Consider the following 21,114-nt stretch of genomic DNA (forward strand, 5'->3'; position numbering starts at 1 on the left):
GAACACTGATGATAGGTTTTATTTATATCAGAGAGCACTCGACAGTTTTAGAAACACCGATTAATCCATGGCTCTCACTGAAATTAAACAAACGAATGATCTAAGTCAGTCAATGAAATTCTAAAATCTTGACATTTTCTTTGTTCTCTTTTAGTCTTATAGTGACGTATGCGCTCGACTCGAACCAGTAATAATGGTAAGTTGACAATCAAGAACATTTACGACTTGCCCACGACCTTGAAGCGATGTTAATTCGTTGTACTGTGTCTTCTCTTTTACTTTAGGAATTAGAAAGACAATCCAATGTCTTGGTCATTTGCCACGAGGTAAGTTTTTTTTCCCCCAATTCGTTTGCTTTATTTGACAGATTTCTCTGCTCTGCTCTGCTCTGCTCTCATCTTTTGTAATTCATTGCGATAACTCCGAAGAAATGACAAGAAGCCAAATGGAATATGCACACAAAAACAGAGCAGTTGTCTTAATTATTTTAGAGGTTTAAGTTCCTTATAAGTTTCTGCACAACCATCTCATGGTTCCTTCTCTGAAGAGGGACTTTCATGTGGAAAATGAATTACTGCACAAGAAAATTGAACCGTGCTACTCTATTAATTCTAGAAAGTTACATGAAAAGTGCCATTTTGATCCTACTTCCTGGGTTTTTCTTTAAAATGCTTTAAAAGTTGAACATTATAATTATAACAACACGAACTAAACCAAAAAAACTTAAGTAATAAGTAGTTGTCTCTTCGTTTGCTTGTTAGTTATTTATTAGCTTTTCTTCTGTATCCTTTATTTGTTTGTTTTTCTTGAGGAGATGATAGAAAACAAACAAACCAAAGAAAAATGAATCATGTTGTGGTGACACGGTCGCTCTTTTCTTTGTCCCTCGTATAGGCTATCCTGCAGTGTCTCATGGCATACTTTCTGGACCACAGCTCAGGTAGGCTTTTCAACATACTGTTACAATCAAATTTAGCTTCTTTATCGGTGCTGCTGGAGCTACGCAGTCGCTATTTTTTAGATTATTGCAAAAAGAATGAATCCTACAGACAAAAGGGATAACTTTAGTATTCTCTCTTTAGGAGAACTGCCAAATCTTCACATTCCTTTTCACACCGTCTTCAAACTGACGCCGATTGCTTATGGTGAGTTGAAAAAAAGTGTTGCGTCGTTTGATGAGCTAATTAAATCAATGTATTTTCATTTTGATAGACGATTTAATCAGCGAAACGTTTAATCCTTACTTCCACATTACTGATCCTACAATCTTCGAAAAATTCTGGAAAATAACGACAAAAAATGTTAAGAATGAGCAAATTTTCTCAGCATGTGAACAACAGTACCCTACTCCCTCTTTGCGATGTTCATAAAAGTCCTGGCAACATTCGGGAAAGCTGCCGTCTTTTTTTTAATTAGGGAGGAAGGGGTGGGGGGAGGGAGAGAAGGCATGGAGAGCTTGGAACTCTGGGAGCAGTTTTTACAGCATACGTTTGGACACAATAGTAACGGTTTCCAAACAACTTTGGTCCAGGATTGTAGCGGTATATAGAGAGCTTGTCATGTACGAGGCGAGTGCGTAGCCTAGCTCAATTCGTCGTTGCTCATTTGGTCGTGTCTGCTACCGCTAAACGAAAGGTCTTAGGTTCAAATCCTCATTTTCAAAGACCAGGCTCACGATTTGCCAACATGTTTACCTTTCTCTTTGCGCTTTGTGTTTGTGACTTTAGGCTGTAGAGTCGAGAGGTATCCACTTTCCCCAGTGGCTGGGACAAGCCCACCAGGCTCAAGCAGGTAAGAGATTATCCCTGAGATCCTTAGAAAAAATAGATGGCCCCTGTCATCGCCCCCCCCCCACGCCCTTTTGTAATTTATTGTGTAACTCCGAGAAAATTACAAGAAGCTTAAAAGAATATGCACACAAGAACAGAGAAGTTGTCTTAATTATTTTAGAGCTTTAAGTTCAAAATAAGTTTCTGCACAACCATCTCGTGGTTCCTTCTCTGAAGAGGGACTTTCATGTGGAAAGAGAAAATATCCGCTTTTCAAATCTTGTTCAGGTTTCCAATGATTTTAGAATGTGGTCGTTAACCCCTTCTTCTTCTCTGGAACGATGCCCAACAATTATATGACCTCGATAAAGTGCACAGAAAGCACAACATTTTGACAATATTGCTTTTTAGAGGGGAAGAGTCGGTTTGATTCTTAAGTTGAGTGTCTTTTACCTCCATGGTAGAAGGAGGAATCTCCCTCGCAGCCGTTGTTTAGTTGTTGTTGTTTAGTTTTTTTCTGGTGTGCTAATGAGACTAGAAGGATCGGCATTTAATCTTATCCGTTCTTCTATTAAGCCCTTTTCTCAAGAAAGTAATAACCAGTAATGTTTGGCACTTACATTGGAAAAGTTATGTTGTTATTGCAGTACATAGAGGCCCAAAGACAGATAGAGGCTCAAAGTACCGGATTCAAAACGACTCCATATTTAAGCTCGTTTGTACTGGGTAGTTGTAACGTTAATTTCATGCTACTGGCAGAGCCTCGTTCTGAGAATTGAATTTGCCAATACGGTAGACCGTCTTTTGTCAAGTGGTTAATCTGTGGCGTGCACGCTATCCTCTTATTGGTCGGGTTTATGCGCAGTCAGGGACACTAACTTTTGTGTTCTAAATCGAGCCTACTAAGAAGCGCTCTCGACTTCGGTCATATTAAAAGAAACAACAACAACAACAACAACAAAACAGATCATGAAACGATGTTAAATAATTATGAATATCGACATATAATGGTATTGTAAGACAGTCGTAAATATTGCTCAGTTCGAAAAGACTGTGGCGTAATCAAAATTTAAATGATTTTTCGTCATTTGTATTATCCATTGCGTAATGACAGAAGTTTACATGCGGGTAGAAAGTAGTTTAAGGGGGGGGGGGGGGGGAGGATTTGGTATACGGTAAATACATTAGCATACTTGAATCAAAGCAATCCATAACTCTACATAGACAGGCATATGCTCAGACTATCATAAATCAGAGTATCATCAGAGAATTTTGGAGCTACTTTGTCAAATAAGACTTGGAAGTTTTTGGTTAATGTCGGTCGAAACGTTAGACGAAATAGGCTGAACCAACTACATAGACTTCTAATTTGTTACTTCTATGCGTATTAAGAAAACAATTATGAGCCGATAGAGCCAAAGCTTCGTATGTATTGGCTTTACAATTATTTAGTCATAACACGACGCGTATTTTTAAGATAGAAGAAGCTGGGATAAAATTATACGTAAATATTGATGTGTTAATGTAAGTGAGGATTTGTTTTGCTTGTAAGACAACTGAAGAACTTAATTTAATGCCTCTGTTACATGCGTAGAGCAAAGAGACTTGCGTCTAATACCTAAATTTTGTATCTCACCTGATCAACTTTTTGAGTGAGAAAATGAAGCTGGACCAATTCTTCAAGTTAATTGATTATAGATTTAGGTAGTATGAAATCGTTTTCGTCGACCTCGGATCCAGTCCTTCACTATGAATAGTCCATTGCAATCGTTCCTTTTGCCTTGTGCCTGCCTGAACCGTCAGTTGTTTAAAGAATGCATTACTTAACGACGGTTGTTCCCCATTCGTACTAAACAGACGAAACCTTTCACCCTTTGCTTTAATGACAATGTTATTGGCGGGAAAATTATACTGCATTGAGAAATTACGCATGAAACATTTCAAACTGATTTTGTTGCACACGTATTGTAATCAGTCTTTTCCAGCGGATGTGGAACGATGACAAGATTTAGCGGCTTGCTCTATGGTAACAGGGAAATTAAAGATCAAACGGCGAATTAAATATCATGCAGTGGCAAATCAAGCGGGTTAACGTGGTTTGAGTTCCTTCGGAAATATTGCAATATGCTTGCCCTTAACTCTGGCATCCGCATGGCGTAGATTATAGGATTGATCAACGAATTCGAAAGCAAAATAGTCTGCCATAACATATCAACATGGAATTCTGACTCGAAAGTTATGTGTAACTCAGGATGAAAAATGAGTAGAAATTGATATGTTATCAGTGGTAACCAAGTGAACAATGATCCGAGAGTGACAAGAAATAAGGTTCTGGTTAGTTTTCTATCCCTCTGGACAGCTGCCCCGAGATGTTGAAGATGACGACTGTAGCGGACTTTGAAAAAGATACTGGCATAAGAAATTAAAATGGTGAAGAGAGGAATGAAGAAACATAAAAAATAAAAGATGTAGTAGCTTAGGTTGTTTGAAACGATCAGTTGTTCAGTTGCTTGCATGCTTGCTATAATGACCCAGAAGACAATGATACTTGCTCCATAAACCCAATTTGCCATAAAAAGATGGTTAAATGGACAAAATGTTGCGTGCAGTCGCTCCAAAGAAATAACAGCGAGATTGATGAGCGATGCAACGGGAAAAAATCCTAACGCGGCTTTTAAGCGAAGTAAAGAAATATCAAAATTAAAATTCCACAATTGACAAAACTCTGCCATTCTGAATTCAATCTGAAGAGGCCCTGAGACTGCCCCGGCCAAGAGATCGACTACCGCTAGATGGATGATCAAGTATGTACTTCGGCGCTGTAGCTGCTTGCGCTGTTTCACAAATACAATAATGGTGATTATATTAAAGATGGCTATGGCCAGACATTCAGTGATGTGCACAAAAAGCCATGGAATACAGTGGGAGGCAGGAACTGGCATCTCGTCGTCTTCGCCTGTGATATTGTGGTTTCTGTGGGTAGTGTTGGCAGCCATTTAATTCCCAATGATTTTCAACGAAAAAATGACCTAAAGGATAAGAAAAATCGGTTGTTCTAGAGTTTTTTCGCTTCTATGAAGGCTTACACCGTTCGATGACACGTATGAACTGATGTCAAAAGGTTTTACAACTCTGAGATGCCTATCAAACCCCATTAAGGAGCTTGGACATAGCGATTTGCTTAGCTCTAAATTACTGCCACATGAAACACTGAGATGCTTTACTGAGAACTAATTTGCACTTTCGGTGTAATTTCAGATAATCGCAAGTTATTGGCAAGTTTAAAGTAATTCTTCCACCTTAGTACCAGGCAACTGATACACTTACTGATGCCGAGAGGTGTTTATCTGCGTCCACTTTCTATAACCCAACAGAAGAGCAATAAGAAAATATTCGTTTCTTTATTATCGATGATTACTCGCAAAGCAATTTAAGTATTGACCCAATCACCTCAAAATGAAAAAAGATGCCTTATTAAGACAACACAAAAAAGTAAGACCTACGTGATACCTGGCTCAATCCTTCCTCACTATATGTAATTTTGAGCCTTCTAACATTATTAGCTAGGCTCCTTACAGTCTGTTTCGTTTCCTTCGTCGGTTTATGCCATTTATGTTACATTTTAGTTCATTGCAATGGCTAGTTGATCATTAGCATAGAAATTTCACAAACTTGGGTGCCTTAGCCATTTTAAGTCAAAAACTTTCGAACAGCACTGAGATCGAATGTTTTCGCAATTATTTCATACAACGTATCTTTCTGGTGAACTGGAAGATGTTTCTACAATATTTTAAGTTATAGAGGAAAACGATTTTCATTTATGACAACCCTTCAGCTTTTTTATTTCATCCGGCAATTGCGGATGAACAAGCCAAATGATGTCTCTTAATAGATCAACACAGCAAATTACTTTTTGTACCTAAAAAAAATGCAGAAAAATTGGGCAAAAGTGAAAACTTTCAAGCATAATTTCATCATATTTCTACTGAATCTTCGATTCTTTTAAAGATCAAATATTCAGAAATAAAATCTAAAAAGGAATTCCTCCGGAAAGTTAGTCTGTCAGATAAGTTCATAACGTGGGCTGCATTTCCGATCGATTAGCGCATCGCTTAAAGTTTCCGAATTCTAAACTGATCCTAGGAAATTTAAGGAGTCCATCAATTGGGCTCACCACGTTTTGATTGAAAAATAAATCCATTTTTGTTGGCTAAACGCAGCTCATTTTATTATTAATTTGGACAGTGCAAATTAGTAACGTCTAGACTAATTCGCACAAATTTTAAAACGAAGCTTTGTTCAATTAGTGACTTATTTTACGGGTGAGCAGATCGGATTTTTAGAACTAATTTACACGAGTTTCAAGCCGCAAGAAAATGGGAATAACAAAGATAATACGTTCGCACACATAATTTATCCCTAATTTGTTTTTTGAATAATAAAAATTTACAATTACCAGAGACTATAAGTAGAGGTAGCTCCCGCGGAAAGAAAAAATTAAAAGCAAAAAGAGCGTTATTAGGAACGCTAAGCCAACATATTTAATACACAATGACATTTTGTATACTAGGCTAAATGAATCTTTGAAATGAAGGTTACAATCTTGACAACCAATTTTGGTCGAGCGATAGAGGATTTTCAACGGCAGTGTTTACATAACTTCATCTTAACACGAGAAGGGGGGAGGGGGGGGAGGGGGGGTAGAGAGTTTTGACCAGACCGACCTTTATGACTTTGTACAGCTTACCCTGCATTACCATTACCAAATAAGAGCAGGAGCGAAGTAATGGCTCCTAAAAAATTTCCGACGTTGAAGGTTCACTCTCTGATCGTAATATCCATTTTCTGTTCTAAAATATCTTACAGAAATGTTACACCGCCTGAGATATTAGAGTTATCTTTTAATGGGGAAACAGTCGTTGTAAATACGAGATATTAACATGGTAACTTCGTGCCTGATTGTTCCAGCATTTGAACATCTGGGCGGTGTCTCTAAGACTGAATGTCCCAGATACTACAGAAAGCTTCGCGGGATATCAAAACAAATACGTAATTTGAATAGGTATAGGGCAAAGAGGTCAGCATTATGTATCAACATAACTGCTGGCAGAAACTCAGAGCGGAAGTCAACAAGGTTTCTGTTTCACTGATCACAAGAGATATTGCCAAACATGGAGACCAAGATTGTCAAGCATTCGAACGTTCTCCTTTATGGCTTTTCTTTCCATTTGATTCTCACCCTGGGCTCACTTGGTTTTACGTGTTACTCATTGAACCGACTGGACAGTCGTCTAACAGCTATTGAGCAAAATTTGATGCTGAAAAGTACTCCATATCAACACGCAAATGGTGCGACTATTAAAATTACCTCTGAGAACGCGCCTGGAAGTGGATGGAAGACGACGGACCAAATCGTCAAAAGAGATATTTCAAGTCCCTCTATCTGTAGCAAGTGTAGAACGGTTTGTTCCAACTCGAATACACAACAAAATGTGAGTTATTGTTCAGTACTATTATTGGTCACAACGTTTTCATTTATTTTTAACTTATAAGCTCACCGCACAAACAACATGTCACTTTAAGGTTAATTATTTTCCTCATACTGTTATATTATTTTCCTCATACTGTTAATTATTTTCCTCATCACACGTTGATATGATCGTATCATATTATCATGTGATATCAGCAGACCTCAAAGAAACCAGCTAAAATGACATCTACACTAGCACGGCTTTTGACGTAGTGATTTTTCATGAGCTAGACGCAGATTCCGAAGAAGTTTCCAGCCTTGTATTTTGCCAAGAGCCCATATTTTTTATGATCAACAGAATAAGACACTGGATAAAGGTCAAGAGAAGATCGTTTGCATTGAAGGTATAATCATAATGTGGCTGTAGTCTGCGAATAGCCCCTCATTATTAACCCTGAGACTTAAGCATTTCTTTGCCATCGAGACGTCATAAGGCCTTAATCAAAGCGAGCCAGCGAGACAGGGTCGTAACGAGGTATATTTTTTCGTCGCTGATCCCGTATTTTTACGCAAATTTTTAATCCCTGATCCCAAAAGTGATGAAAATTTTGATCCCTGATCCCACAAAATTTTGTTGATCCCAGTGTATTTTCTATCCATAACTTTGTCTGGTAATCATTTTTTACCAATTCGCCAATGCGACATTAGACTAAAATAAAAATGAGCTACTTCACATTTCTTTCACTATATTATGATGGTCCAAAGTATTAGAGTCCTACCTGAATTATCTCGGTTCCCACTTCTTTTGTTCGTTTTTATCATTGTAGAATATTACCTTTGGCAATCATCGTTGAAGGATCCGTCACTTCGTTGACACGTGTTAACAATCTTGATTTTTCTCAAATTTAACTATCAGGTGAATTTCACTTAATTCAAAACACACTAACTAGTGCAATACTATACAAATTCTAAATGTTTTATACGGGAAACACGAGGAAACAAATTTTTCCTAAAAATCTGATAACTTTCGAATCTATCCGCTTGAAAAAGCAGACTGCTTGAAATTGACGTTGATATTAGCCTCATAAACTTTAATAAACTTTCTGTAACCAAAATTAGAATAAAACGTATTTATCGCAGCGACCTTCCTCGACATTCGTTTGAAAAAGAAGAACCGTTTGGTGATGCTATAAACTTTAAAATTTCATGAGCATGCGACCTAGTCAGTTTATGATACAAGTTTTTGTTATCATCTATTTGCAGTATCTGTGCTATTTATTAATCCGTTTTCTAGACATCTGAAAAAAATCTATTGAAAAATATCTATCGAGAAAATGTACAACGTGTGTGAAAATTTGACTCCGGAAAGGCCCTGGAATTGTTCTGAGCTTGTTAAAGCACAAATCGTGTCACCCTCCTGCCAGATCTACTGCGTCCAGCTTCGAAACGAGTCGGTTGGTCATCATCGTCTTCACTTTTGTCGCCATCACTGTCGTCCTCACTACTGCTATCATAATCAGCCTCGTCAGAGCCGTTAGCCAAGTTTTTTAGGCGTTGCTCCTCGTTTCGGCATAGAATGAACTTCTCACCATCCTGAACCACCGTTACAATATCTAAAATACACTGAGGTGGGTTGTTGTTGTCTTCATTGCCTACAGTGTATAATAGTGCATCTCCGTATCAAGAAATGGCCCATTGTTCCGGATCAACTTTTCCAAACAAAAGTCCTGAGTAATTGGTAGTCCTGAGGGACTTTGGCCGAAGGGAGGCGGAAAAGCTTGTAACTGATCGAGAAAATTATCGGAGTGGCAATTTTGCTGCACTGGGGGAGTGGGTAGTGTAAATATGAACTAGTAAAATCAATCTCCATCGGTGTACCCAGGGGTAGACTTGACCCTCGTTTAGCGCATTGAGCCAAAGGTTCGCAAATTCAGAAATAATTAAATTTATCCGTATTGCAGTGACTCATTTAAACCACCTCTCTCTATATGTAAGTCAAGTCGCCTGGTTTTTACCAGTCAGTTTTTTCAACGTACAAATATATTTTTTGGTCTTACTACTGATGTTAAATGCAATCGAAAGTGACGGTTTTCTGTGGAGAGCCTCGAGGCGATTGAAGACCTTGTTTCTGGCGCACAGCTGTTTTCAAACGAGGCATTCATCGTTTTTAGAACCAGCATGTTTACCTAACACGAGGATCCTTCTTTGCAAAGGCGCCGAATTCGTGTAACTATATTGATGATACAAGATATACTGATCAAAGCAATGATTTCTAGTTTTTGCGAGAGCATGTATTTGAGTTATTTTCGTTTTCAATCAAACGCGTGGCAAGATGAGGGTGTGATATTTTTCTCTCACAAGTCTCACAATGAAGAAGGTGCGAGTTTTTTTATTTATCATTTACAAAAAAAGCAGGTCCTGCAGGTCCTCAAGGCCTCTCAGAAAGTGGCATTACATCGTCGTTTTATAATCGATAACAGAATCCTTGGAATTTTTTAGCCATCACGGAAACATTACAGCATTTAGGTTTTTAAAATCATGTAGGAACATTAAGCAGCAGGCTCGTAGTACATCAAGGTGGTAAGACATCCAATAAATTTTATTCGTGCCTTGAATAATGCATTGCCTCTATTTCATTTTTTACGGTCTTTTTAAGGACAGGAGTCTATGAGGAAACGGTTGCTAGATCCTTTTTTCCTTATAACCTATACTTTTGGTGTGCTGTCTTGTAAAAAAAAAAAGAAAGAAAAAAAAAGAAAAATTATAATTTCCGCGTAACTTAACCAGCCCAGGGAAAATGGAGGAAAATTAATGCTGCCTTCATTTGCGGATTTTTGCCTATCTGATAACAGGAATTTAGGATAATTTTATGTCTCAATTCCGCGCTCAGATATTTCCTCATGATTTCAGCTGAGATAAAGGAGGTTAACACATAAAATGCTTAAGACAAGACAAATTTGAGTAAAGTTTTTAATTTTTTTTGTTGATGTCGCTGTTACCGCTGTTATATTTTAAATTCCTAACTTTTTGTATAAAAAGGCCCTAGATAAATAAATAGCTCCAGCCCTCTCCCTCCCAAAAACGGTAAAAAATAAAAAAAAAAAAGTTGAAACAAGAACAAAAATTGGTAGCATCGAGCATCACTTGTCTTTTGTAGAGAGCATTTTCGATATTATTTTAGGGAAGAGAACAAAAGCCATTAATAAAAGCTATACGCAAATTTTTCTCAAGTTCCTTTTCTATTACATGATCGATAAGTCATAAAAAAACTTTATTCTTCTTTATAAACCTTTTTCTCTTCCTTCATTATACAGGTCCTTGAAAATTCAGATTTTTCCTACTTGAGTTTACACGATCGCCTTTGGTTATTTAGACCGATTATCATAGAAAGAGGAAATTTATGTTAATTTCAATTGAGACAAGCCATCTTTTTTCTGGCATCACGCAACAGATTCATACATGGGGTGATGTATGAATAAATTCAGTATACATTGGACAATTCGACTTTTTCCCGGAAATAGTAAACTTAGATTAAAAAATGTCAAACTCTATATTTCCCAAACCAGAAATATCGAAATAATCGGCAATTTAACGGTCGACAGATGCCACCTGCTATTGAGGTGAGTACCTTTAAACTAATCATTGAACATGTTTGTGCTAATAACTTTCTCTTAGACTTGCACAATACGCGATTTTAACTTTTGATAGATAAGCTATGTTTATGGACGAATATACAACAAAAAATTGCAACTATTCTTTGCCATATGTCAGTACTGTTCTCTTGTAAAAATAATTTTTCAGATATGACTGAGAGCGGTTAAAATGTGCTTCCGTACGATGCAGAAAGATCAAATTTCCGCCTAGTAAAACGCGGGAAAATTGAACATAACATAGTGTCATGCTTAAATGTTATTGAGAGAGGAGAGATGGGAATGTAACTATTTTAAATGAAGTAATTCGTATGTGCCGAAGTTTTTAGTCATTTTGCATCTAAAATCCAATTTTCTGAATAAGAAACGCTAAAAAAACTTTCGTTAAATACCCTTTAATTTTTCAAAAATGAGTTCCAATTATGGGTAGATGTTGAATGTCGGATTTTGACTTTGTCGTTGCTAGTTGTTGTAACTTTAATTCTTTTTGTATCAGTAAAATAGAATAGGAGAGACATATAAATGAAGTTGTACTCATAAGTGAATCGAAGGATAAAAAAATGATTCGCCGTCTGCGACTCACCTTTTCCAAAAGTGAAGTTAGTCAACAATGCAGTCCAGGTTTTCTATTTATACCACGCGCGTATGACACAAGTTTTAAGTTGATCGCTAGCTCCAAGCAATGGATTAAGCTTCCCAAATCGACCTGTCGTTATGAACAAAACCTTTTTATGAAAATAAATTTTTAAAAAATGCTTGCAGCTGTCAGTTCCATGTGGAAATTGATACAAATGGCGCAAATGGTGTTATCCGCTTCGCTCGATGGAGAGATGTGGGTCTCTTAGGAATATCTTCACATGTTAACATACGTATTAGACACCGAAATTAGTCCTTTGACCAACATTGAAAAAAATTCCGATTAATTCTTTTAGGTCCAATTGACGGCGAAAAACGCTAGGAAAAGCAGATACTTAGACGTTAAGTTGTACGTTTTTAAACCAAAACCTTTTGGATTAAAAACTCCCTATTATTTAACATAGTAAATGTTTTGTTCACGAAAATAAAATGTAAGGATAATGATCTTGTTTCTTTCAAGTAGCTGAAGATGTTTTCTCGCCAAGTGTTTGTGATACCCACATTTGGAAACTCGGTAAATTTCATTTTCGTTTTATTTCAACTACACAGAAATAGGAGTTAAGGCTGAATATCAAATCTTATCATGGGGTGAAAGTCAAACTCAAGTTTATCATGCATTAAGTACAGTCATCTCCTACCTTTCAAGATCCAACGTTTTTTGGTGCCCAACACTAGACTTATTTAGCCAAACGCGTTTTCTTTTATTAGTCTGGTAGCTATGGTTACGATAGAAACTGTTGGTTTCAAGCCAAGATGAAAATTAATATTAGAAATGAACTTCCGACTTCCTGTTTGGGCTCTTTGCACAAAAAGCTAAATTGGTAGAATAATACGCGGTGAAGAATTTAAATTAGTACGGATTGACTGGAGTAATGTGTCTTGGACAATAAAATGTCATTATTGATTCCTTGAAAGTGTCGCACGTCACATCAGGTGCAAAGGCATTATAATTATAGATCGTCTTTGGTAATTCATGTCAAACAAACGCAATGCAGGTGAATTTGAGAGAAGAAACGAGAGATTTTAATAAGAATTAAAGGCAAGTCCAGCGAAAATGGTTTTGAGACTCACACAAACATAGATGTTTGTGTTTAAAAGTAATCATTAAAAACTATCAGATTTTTACAGCGGATTTTAACAATCTTTGTTAAAAGTAAGGAGCTGTCAGCAGCTTCTCCAAATTTTCGTAGAGGGCAGGCGCTGACGCACAGCTGTTTTCTAGCCAAGCACTTACTTTCTGGAACCAACAAGTCGACCTAAGAAGAGGATTCCTGTTTTACAAAAGCACAGAATTCTTGCAACGATGTTGATGACACAAGATGTACTGATCGAGGAAATTATCTCTAGTTTTTGAGAGGACATCTATTTTGAGTTATTCTCGTTTTCAGTCAAACGCGCGGCAAGACGAGAGTGTGATATTTTACTCACAAGTCTCACAATGGAGAAGTTACGAATTTTTTGTTTTTCGTTTGTTCTATATTCTCTTTCGGAGAAAAAAAAAGCAGGTCTTGCTTGAGCTTACATAGTTTTACGACGGATTCAAACAGTCTTTATGAAAATTATAAAGCTATCAACAGTTTTCCCAAATATTCCCTTTGTAGAAAGCAGACCTTAGGACTTTATGTTTGTTCTCAATCAACCGAGGCGGCATTTAACGAATCAAGGGGTGTGATTTTTTTCGCGTATTAAGTTTTTGCTGGGCTTATGCATTTACGCTACGGTAAGCAAATTATGGGAGGCGATTGCGCAGCGCTTTATGCAAACTAAGAAAATAGGATAACTTTCGTAGCGCGAAATTGGATTGCCCTAAAATTTGGTAGATTAATCTGACAGCATCAGTGATGTGATTGAATAGACGTAACCTGTTGAGCAAAAAAAAAAAAAGGAAGAAACTAGCAGAACAAAATCTCACCTCCTACTATCACACAAAAGGATGAATAGGTATCAATTTGATGTCGGTTTGTGTAAACACAAAAAAATTGTGGAAGGAGATTATTCAGTTTTTCTTGCTTACGAAGCGCGAAATTTAAATATACTCGGATTGAACAGTCGAGTCGAATGGGAGAAATTGACGAGCGTGTGCGACTATTTCCACTCGCCATTGTTTTTTTAACTCCTTTCGTTGAATTGAAATACGGAAAGAGAAAGATACCCGTAAAACTACATGAATTAACGACGCGCGAGGCTTCGGACGTTATTACCAGGTTTTAAATCATACGCTAGAGGAAGGAGAATACGAACCTTTTTGTGCACATCAGGAACAAAATCTCATTCACGCAGCGCGAAATTTAAATACCCGCACATTAAACAATCGAGCAAATGACGAAAGTCTTCTACATAATTCAACGGCGTGGTGGCCTTCGGACGTTAATACCGGTTACACATGCTCTCAGCACTTTTGTATCGCACAGTGAGCCTCTAATTGAATATATCTTTCGCCAGTTTTAAGCAATGTAAAGGAAAAAACGGTGACATTTCTTTACTTCAGATACGAAAGCTACAGTCGCCCCACCATCCACCCCACCGTGACTATTTACATCCTAAAAAATCTACCATAATCACCCCCACGGGGAGGATTTGTCGTATCATCAGTTTTGCCGATGGTTTAAATCTGCCGCTCGTATGATAATCGGAAATTTGAAAAATCCCGCGTGTATTTTAAAGCTGTTTCCGCCATTGTTCCAAAGTAGCCATATACGGTCATTGTTAATCGTTAAACAAAGCCTGCTCAACTTTCAGCTGATCCGCTTTTCTTGATACGTTCCTCTGACGGCTCAAGCCAGTTAATACGCATGGTACGCTCAAGGATGCCACCATTACTGCAATGAAGGTCCTCCTGAAGAATAGCAAGGAAAAAGGGCTCCAAATAACGTTTCCAGTTGTGTTTTAGGGCGACTACATCTCCCTTTGAAAAACGAACTGGACGAGTTTCAATCTGTGCTGTTTCAGGTTGTCCTGCGTCTAAGGCTTGAAGCTCTTCAAGCATGTCAACAACATTTTGAGTTTGGTTTGTTTGAACTCTTCGGATCATGCTTAGAGATAGAGGGAGAGTTCCAGCCTTTTCTTTCGTTTTGTCTCTTACTCTTTGCTGCCGTACGCCTTGCCCAAATTCTTTAGCAAACAGCCTAAGTTCCCTTGATTCTTCACGCAAAACATCCCTCTCCTTAACACTATCTTCTTGCCTAAAATGTTCTTCGCTAGGCTTTGCACGATCATAAAGCCACTCAGGCTCCCTCTTGTTTATTGTTCGTTCGGTGTAGTGGCTTTGGGGTCCCGTATACACTGAAAAGGAAGAGTGATACGCCTTCTGTACGGATTCAACAATATAGCTTGGTCTGCGGCTGCCGTAATCATGCATGTCTGGCGTTGGACGACTTGGGGTTCTCAAGTCAAGTTTGAGTCAACTAGTACTCTTTGATTCTGGTCTCCGGTGAACTATCAATCAATAAGTCCAAATACCAAGGAATACTGTATAAAATGGGTCATAAAATTTCAAAAAGCTTTAAAAATCCATGTTTAGGCGCGCATCGTAAATTATTGTTGTTATCTAGACGCCTGATCCTTGAGCCCATGGAAAACACGCTGATCCCGATCCCGAGGGCTTTGATCCCGGATCCGAGGCTGTGATCCCTGATCCCACCCTTTTTTAGGCCTTTGATCCCTGATCCCATATACCTCGTTACGACCCTGAGCGAGAGGCTTGTGACGCGAGCTCTGGCACTGATCGCTTTTCTTCAGACCTCAAACTTTGGGTAAAGAAACGCTCATACTGTGGCGCGAACTAGTGACGGCCTGCTCGTAGTCAACACGTTCCTGAATCTCGCCGCAAGAAAGCGGTCGAGATTATGACTCCTAACGGTACAGAGCTAAATAACGTCAGCGCGTGTCACAAATTCGCTCAAGAATCCATAGCAACACGGTGCAAGGTAATCAAAGCGGTGTAATAAAGATAAGCACACTGAAGATAAGCACACTGAAGATAAGCACACTGAAACACAAAACTGCTGTGCTGCTTACACCGCCTGTCACACATATTGAACAAATTGTAGCAAATCTACACGTTCACATTACTTCAATCGTTACAATACTTTGATTTTATCAGGTCGCACTGGACCTCAAGGTCCACCAGGCCCTCGCGGTTCTCGTGGACCAGCAGGTCCCCAGGGACCTCCCGGTAGAAAAGGAAGAAAAGGAACAAAGGGGCCACCGGGTCCCCAAGGGAAGCGTGGAATCAAAGGACTACCAGGACCCCCCGGAAAATCAACAGATTCAAAAAGGGGAAGTAATGTGCGGCAGTTAGGTAAGATTTTCGTATTTTTAGCGTCATTCAGTCTTAAGTTTGCTGTGGTACGGATTGGTGTTATTTAAAAATTGGTACGAACGGAAGCATAGGACGAAGCGACTCTTGCTTTCTGAGTACTCTGCAATCTTACAATATGCATCCATATCTATGTAAGCTTGAAATACATTAAAAATACATTATGAAATCCACTAGAAATACAATATGGAAAAATAAAAAATTGATATAACAGTCATAGCAATGATGAGTACTTTAGTGCAATGGGGATTAGAAAGGGCCGGCGGGCACGCCTGGTTAGAATGGAAGTTGAATAAGGGGGGTAAGTTTCCAAAGAAACTGTGGTGCTACGTCGGTGGAAGAGAATAAAAAGGTAATTAAGTAGTATCAACTGACCTGATAACGTAAATTGACCACCATAAGAATTTCAAAGCTGAAGTTTCGATCAGATCAAATGGCGAAGGGCTAACGCTCGAAACGTCGGCTTTGAAACTCCTAACGGTGGTCAGTTTACGTCATCAGCTCAGTTGATATTAATAAATTTTCCTAGAATGGAAGTTTTGTTGACATCCCATCGTTGTGACTAGCTCCTGTTATTGGGCACGACTCTCTCCAGTCGTTGGTGCATTGGTGTCTCTTGAAGACAAAACCAAACACTTCAACGTGTTGATGTCTGCTCCATAAAACTGTACATGAAGTTAAACACAAAATATAAGCATTATTCTTCCACAAGTGGAAATGTACTTTCAAATTTGATGCTATAAACTTTTTTGTGTTAGTAATTATTGTGCCAGCTCTGAGAAGTTCTATAGCGTGAAAGAATGATCTTTGAATGAACTTGGAATAAAAAATCGTATTTCCCATTTTCAGAAAAACCACATTTCACTACAAAACCTTCCTCTTTGACGGTTAGAGAGAATCAAAATGTGATATTGTCTTGTAAGGCAGCTGGGTTTCCAAAGCCCATAATAACGTGGTATAAAAACGGACGAGTGATCGAGCACGAGAGGAAGCAATTTGAAGAAGGACACCTGGAATTTAGAAATATCCTTTTTGAAGATCGTGGTCTCTATACCTGCACCGCAGAGAATATTTTGGGTAGAGAAAAAATAACCGCAAATATCACAATACAAGGTTTGTTAAATGAATTTACATTTCAGTTCATTAGCTTACATTACCGTTGTCTTCGTTCAACGTCCAGTGATCCGACTGTTGTCAGTCCTCGATACGGGTTGGTTCGCCTCATCTCGGTCTCATTGCTTGTCAAGTTACTCAACAGTGATTGAAAAGTCTCCATAATAGATATTACTTAGAACTGAAAAAACCAAAGTGGGTAAAAAAAATGAGTGAAAATCGTCTCCTAATTACTTCTATTTCAAAATATGGAGCATTTTTGGGGGGTATATTTTTAAGGTATTTGTTTTATTTTATTTGTTTGTCTGTTTGTCTAAGTGATTCTGTTAGTAAGATGTTACAAAATATCTACATGTATTAACTTTCTTGCGTTTAATTTCTCTGCACTAGTACCAACAAAATTCGTAATTAAACCAGAGATATTTGTGACAGCTTACACAGCACGGGACTTTACTCTAAAATGCGACATATTTGGCCACCCTACCCCCGTGGTAACATGGAAAAGAACGCACGGTGAACTCCCTGTTAGCAGGCATGTCATTTCTGGCAACAAGCTGACAATTCGCAACACGACAAAAGATGAGTTTGGAAACTACATTTGCCAAGGGGTGAATCCGTTACAAAGTGTGATAGGTGTGATATGGGTTGTGGTTAAAGATCCAGGTTAGTAAATAACCTAAAGAAGGACAAAACATCATTGTCTTTAAAAGTACCTTTACATGTGGCTACGTCAGATCAACAGATCACATCCCTGAGCCTATTAAGCATTCCAAGATATTCAGATGAAAAGTATCCACAGTTGGAAACAACAGGATTATTATCATGATGATTATTGTTATTATTATTAGTATTATTATTATTATTATCATTATTATTATCCTGATCTTCATTGTCATCATCATCATCATCATCATTATTATTATTACCTTTGTTATTTATTAAACAGCTTACAATTGCTTCAGTCATTTAATTTTGCCAAAGTAGGCTGAAGTCCTATTTTGCCATTTAGTTCAATATTAGTCCAACAGCCAGTTCTTACTACGTTTATCTGTGCTAGTGAATCCTTACATTGTTTCGAGCCCTGTAAGTAAAATACAGGTGCAGCGTATTGGCGAATCTGTTAACTTAAGTTGCTCCGCTGGTGGTACTCCTTTACCGAAAATCCAATGGATCAAGGACGGACGACTAGTAAAATCAACAGCAGAACACCACAGCAATGGTTTGATAAGGAGTGAGCTTGTCATTCATCAGTTCAAGCCGAACGATGCTGGAAACTTCACATGTCTATTCTATAATGATAAGAATGCTACAGCCGAAGCTAGTACAGTTTTAGGTAAGTATATAAAATATTTGAACAGGAAATATGATATATACACCAATATAAATGGCAATTAATAGTCAAAATTACCGTTTCTTATCGCTGGCTTGCATGTAAAAAGGTTTTTACATGTTTAGGTTCAGTTCTCCAGTGTAGGAAGTTTGGTAGTCGGATCACCTTTCTGTAAGGTTTCACATTGCCCTGAGATTAAGTTAACGATTCTACTTTGTCTTTTTCAGATTTAATCAATTGTGGCAATCCTGGTTCTCCACTCAATGGACAAAAACATGGCTCGCACTATTGGACAGGGGAATCTGTGTCTTTCACATGCATGCCAGGATATCGACTCATTGGGCCGTCTATGAGACTTTGTCTTCCATCTAGTCAGTGGAGTGGAATACAACCTTCATGTAAGTGCAGCTTCTGTACACTATCTGTCATTTTACAGAATTCTAGTTACAAGCTGTCTAAAACCACTCAATAATGGTATAATTTAGGGCCCTGTTTTGGTTAAGTTGGTTATTTCATTTTTGGTTTTTGGTCAATATAGGTCAAAGAGTATGTCCTCCATTGAAAAAACTGGAAAATGGCTTCACTCACGGACAGCAAAACTGGGAAGGGGAACGTATTTCATTCAGTTGTCAGCAAGGTTACTTGCTTAGAGGATCATCAGAACGTCACTGCTTGGGTAATGGATCATGGACAGGAGAGCAGCCTACTTGTGCATATGGTAAGATATTCTCTTGGTAAACAACAGACAGCTGTTTTATATAATTAATTCAGTAATTTCTTTACTCAGTCGTTTTTTGAGTTATCATGCAGTTTTGTATCCATTCTTCAGAAGATAATGAAGAACCTTAAAATTTTATTTTCCTTTGACCTCATTGGCGCCAGGCAATGCCTATGCTCTGTATTTCCCGGGAAAAGGAACGAGCGACTATGTTATCTCTGGAGGTATGCCAAGGCTAAATGCCATGACAGTTTGTTTATGGATGAAAACCACTGCAAGTAACGAAGGAGTACTGCTGAGCTACGCTGTTTCTGGCCAGGACAACGAACTGCTTCTACATGACTATAGGGATTTTCTTGTCTGGGTCGGAGGCTCAAACAGGTAAGAGCATTCTGACTTATTTGATACATGAAGTTGCGTTCAAATATGGAGGATTAAAACACTCAGACTCACTGATAAGCAACTTGGCAGCAAACACGGGTTATTTCGATAATGTGAGCTTGACTTCGCACACCAAAGCATCAAAATTAGGAACAAGTTAAAAATAAAATGATGAAAGAAGTGTTATAAGTGATAATTGTTCATCCCTGCCTCTCTCTTCTTTGCATTTATTTGTGCTGATAGTTTATTTATTCCATCTAATACAAATTGTTTACTTACAATCCCTGCCTCTCTTTAGACGTACCTCTGTATCAGCAAATGATGGAGACTGGCATCACATTTGCACAACGTGGGAGAATATCGCTGGATCATGGAAATTGTTCAAAGATGGTCGAGTTGCAGCTTCCGGTCACGGCCTCGCAAAAGGTAAACACCTCTGACGTCACTTGGTAAAACTTACCGATTGCCGCCGAATAAACATAATACTTCAGGCACCTCTTACATTGAACCCCGCTACTTCATGCAACATATCAGATTCTTCTATTTTTCGCTCTCCAAAGCCTGATATTAGTTCAAAATAATGAGGTTGGGGTTCCCTCGTATGAAAGCTTAAGTCAGCCCTCACTTTCTTTACAATAGGTCACTGGATCCGCGGAGGTGGCGTCCTTATTTTAGGACAAGAGCAAGACTCTCTGGGGGGAAATTTTGAAGCAAGCCAAAGTTTTATCGGTAAACTCACAGGTGTCAACATTTGGGGTCGCGTGATAAGAGAAGATGAAATCATGCGCATGTCTAAGAAGTGCCAGATAGGAGAAGGGGACCTCTTTCAATGGCGCAACTTCCAAACTAATGTGCGAGGCTCAGTGAGGTCAATTTACCCATCCTGCTAAAGTCCAAAGGAGATGGACAGTACACCGGCGGAACGTACGTCGTGAGCCGCATCGAAAGTGACTCCATTGATTGTTTTTGTTGTTGTTGCAGCTTTTTTCTTCTCCGTTTCAAAAAAGGAGAAGGATATAATATTGTTTGCTAATTAAATTAACCTATATTTCACACATCAATATACACAAAAATAAAATTGCATGAGAGAAAAAGAGGAATCTTACGATAAAAATAAAATAAAATAAAATAAAAAACAGAAGATATCGATAGTGCAGGGTTAAAGTAGGAAAGTAATTAATACTAAGAAGATTAATACATGAAAAGTGCTGTTTAAAGAGTGTCCAAAAGACTCCATAGTCAGACATAAAAAACACTCCATTACTTTATGACAGAAACGGATGTGGAATATTTTTAAGCCTTGTGACCAAAGTTAATGCTATTTTTTTATGACTATTATTAGTTTCATTATCTATTCCTGCATATGACTGCATATGCTTACAATAATGAAAACTTTTCATGAATATTTAACCTCCATCAATAGCAATTCAACTGAATTCTTTCCCTTCATTTTCATTGGTACATTGTTGAGCAAGGATCATTCTACGTAATCTTCAGGCATCCTGTGAGAGACCAAGGCTATCGACGCCTTTACTTAAAATCCCATCCAAATCGACAGCTAAGTGGAAACTGACAGTTTTACCTGCCACTTGAAATTTTCTCAAATAGATTTTCCCGCGATCCTCGCAAAAAATGTTTTTTATCGAAATTCGAAAGATAGAAAAGGTACAACTGTTTTCCTTCTATATGATCTTTTTAGTTTCGAGTCATAATTGTATATCAGTTGGGC

General features: G+C 38.1%; 4 protein-coding genes across 9 annotated transcripts in view; 2 read left to right on the plus strand and 2 right to left on the minus strand.

The window, feature by feature from the left end:
* The window catches only part of LOC113669899 (6-phosphofructo-2-kinase/fructose-2,6-bisphosphatase 1), a 17,254-nt gene extending 13,802 nt beyond the window's left edge, over positions 1-3,452 (plus strand). For all 6 annotated transcript variants that reach the window (XM_089199217.1, XM_089199216.1, XM_089199218.1 and 3 more), the window contains exons 14-19: positions 155-196; positions 285-326; positions 895-940; positions 1,083-1,145; positions 1,728-1,791; positions 2,417-3,452. In XM_089199217.1, coding sequence (XP_089055343.1) covers positions 155-196; positions 285-326; positions 895-940; positions 1,083-1,145; positions 1,728-1,791; positions 2,417-2,423 — 264 coding nt within the window. In that variant the 3' untranslated portion in view covers positions 2,424-3,452. The remainder of the gene's footprint in view (positions 1-154; positions 197-284; positions 327-894; positions 941-1,082; positions 1,146-1,727; positions 1,792-2,416) is intronic.
* Positions 2,838-11,566, minus strand: LOC113669879 (adenosine receptor A3). Its single transcript, XM_089199223.1, has 2 exons — positions 11,473-11,566; positions 2,838-4,798 (listed from the first exon to the last, which is right to left on the minus strand). Exon 2 carries the CDS (start codon positions 4,763-4,765, stop codon positions 3,827-3,829), a length of 939 nt encoding a protein of 312 aa, XP_089055349.1. The 5' UTR covers positions 4,766-4,798; positions 11,473-11,566; the 3' UTR covers positions 2,838-3,826.
* Positions 6,860-20,790, plus strand: LOC113669902 (uncharacterized). Its single transcript, XM_027185990.2, has 11 exons — positions 6,860-7,261; positions 7,598-7,643; positions 15,628-15,825; positions 16,693-16,956; positions 17,347-17,619; positions 18,014-18,289; positions 18,514-18,684; positions 18,825-19,004; positions 19,169-19,385; positions 19,684-19,811; positions 20,025-20,790. Exons 1-11 carry the CDS (start codon positions 6,941-6,943, stop codon positions 20,273-20,275), a joined length of 2,325 nt encoding a protein of 774 aa, XP_027041791.2. The 5' UTR covers positions 6,860-6,940; the 3' UTR covers positions 20,276-20,790.
* On the minus strand, positions 8,304-15,029 carry LOC149049245 (uncharacterized). The gene is made up of 2 exons (XM_089199224.1): positions 14,286-15,029; positions 8,304-8,912 (listed from the first exon to the last, which is right to left on the minus strand). The coding sequence occupies exons 1-2, from the start codon at positions 14,881-14,883 to the stop codon at positions 8,632-8,634; spliced, it is 879 nt and encodes a 292-aa protein (XP_089055350.1). The 5' UTR covers positions 14,884-15,029; the 3' UTR covers positions 8,304-8,631.
* Positions 20,791-21,114: the final 324 nt, after the last annotated feature.

Source organism: Pocillopora damicornis, chromosome 3 (genome assembly GCF_964200805.1).
Source record: "Pocillopora damicornis chromosome 3, jaPocDami1.2, whole genome shotgun sequence".
NCBI classification, from domain to species: Eukaryota; Metazoa; Cnidaria; class Anthozoa; order Scleractinia; family Pocilloporidae; genus Pocillopora; species Pocillopora damicornis.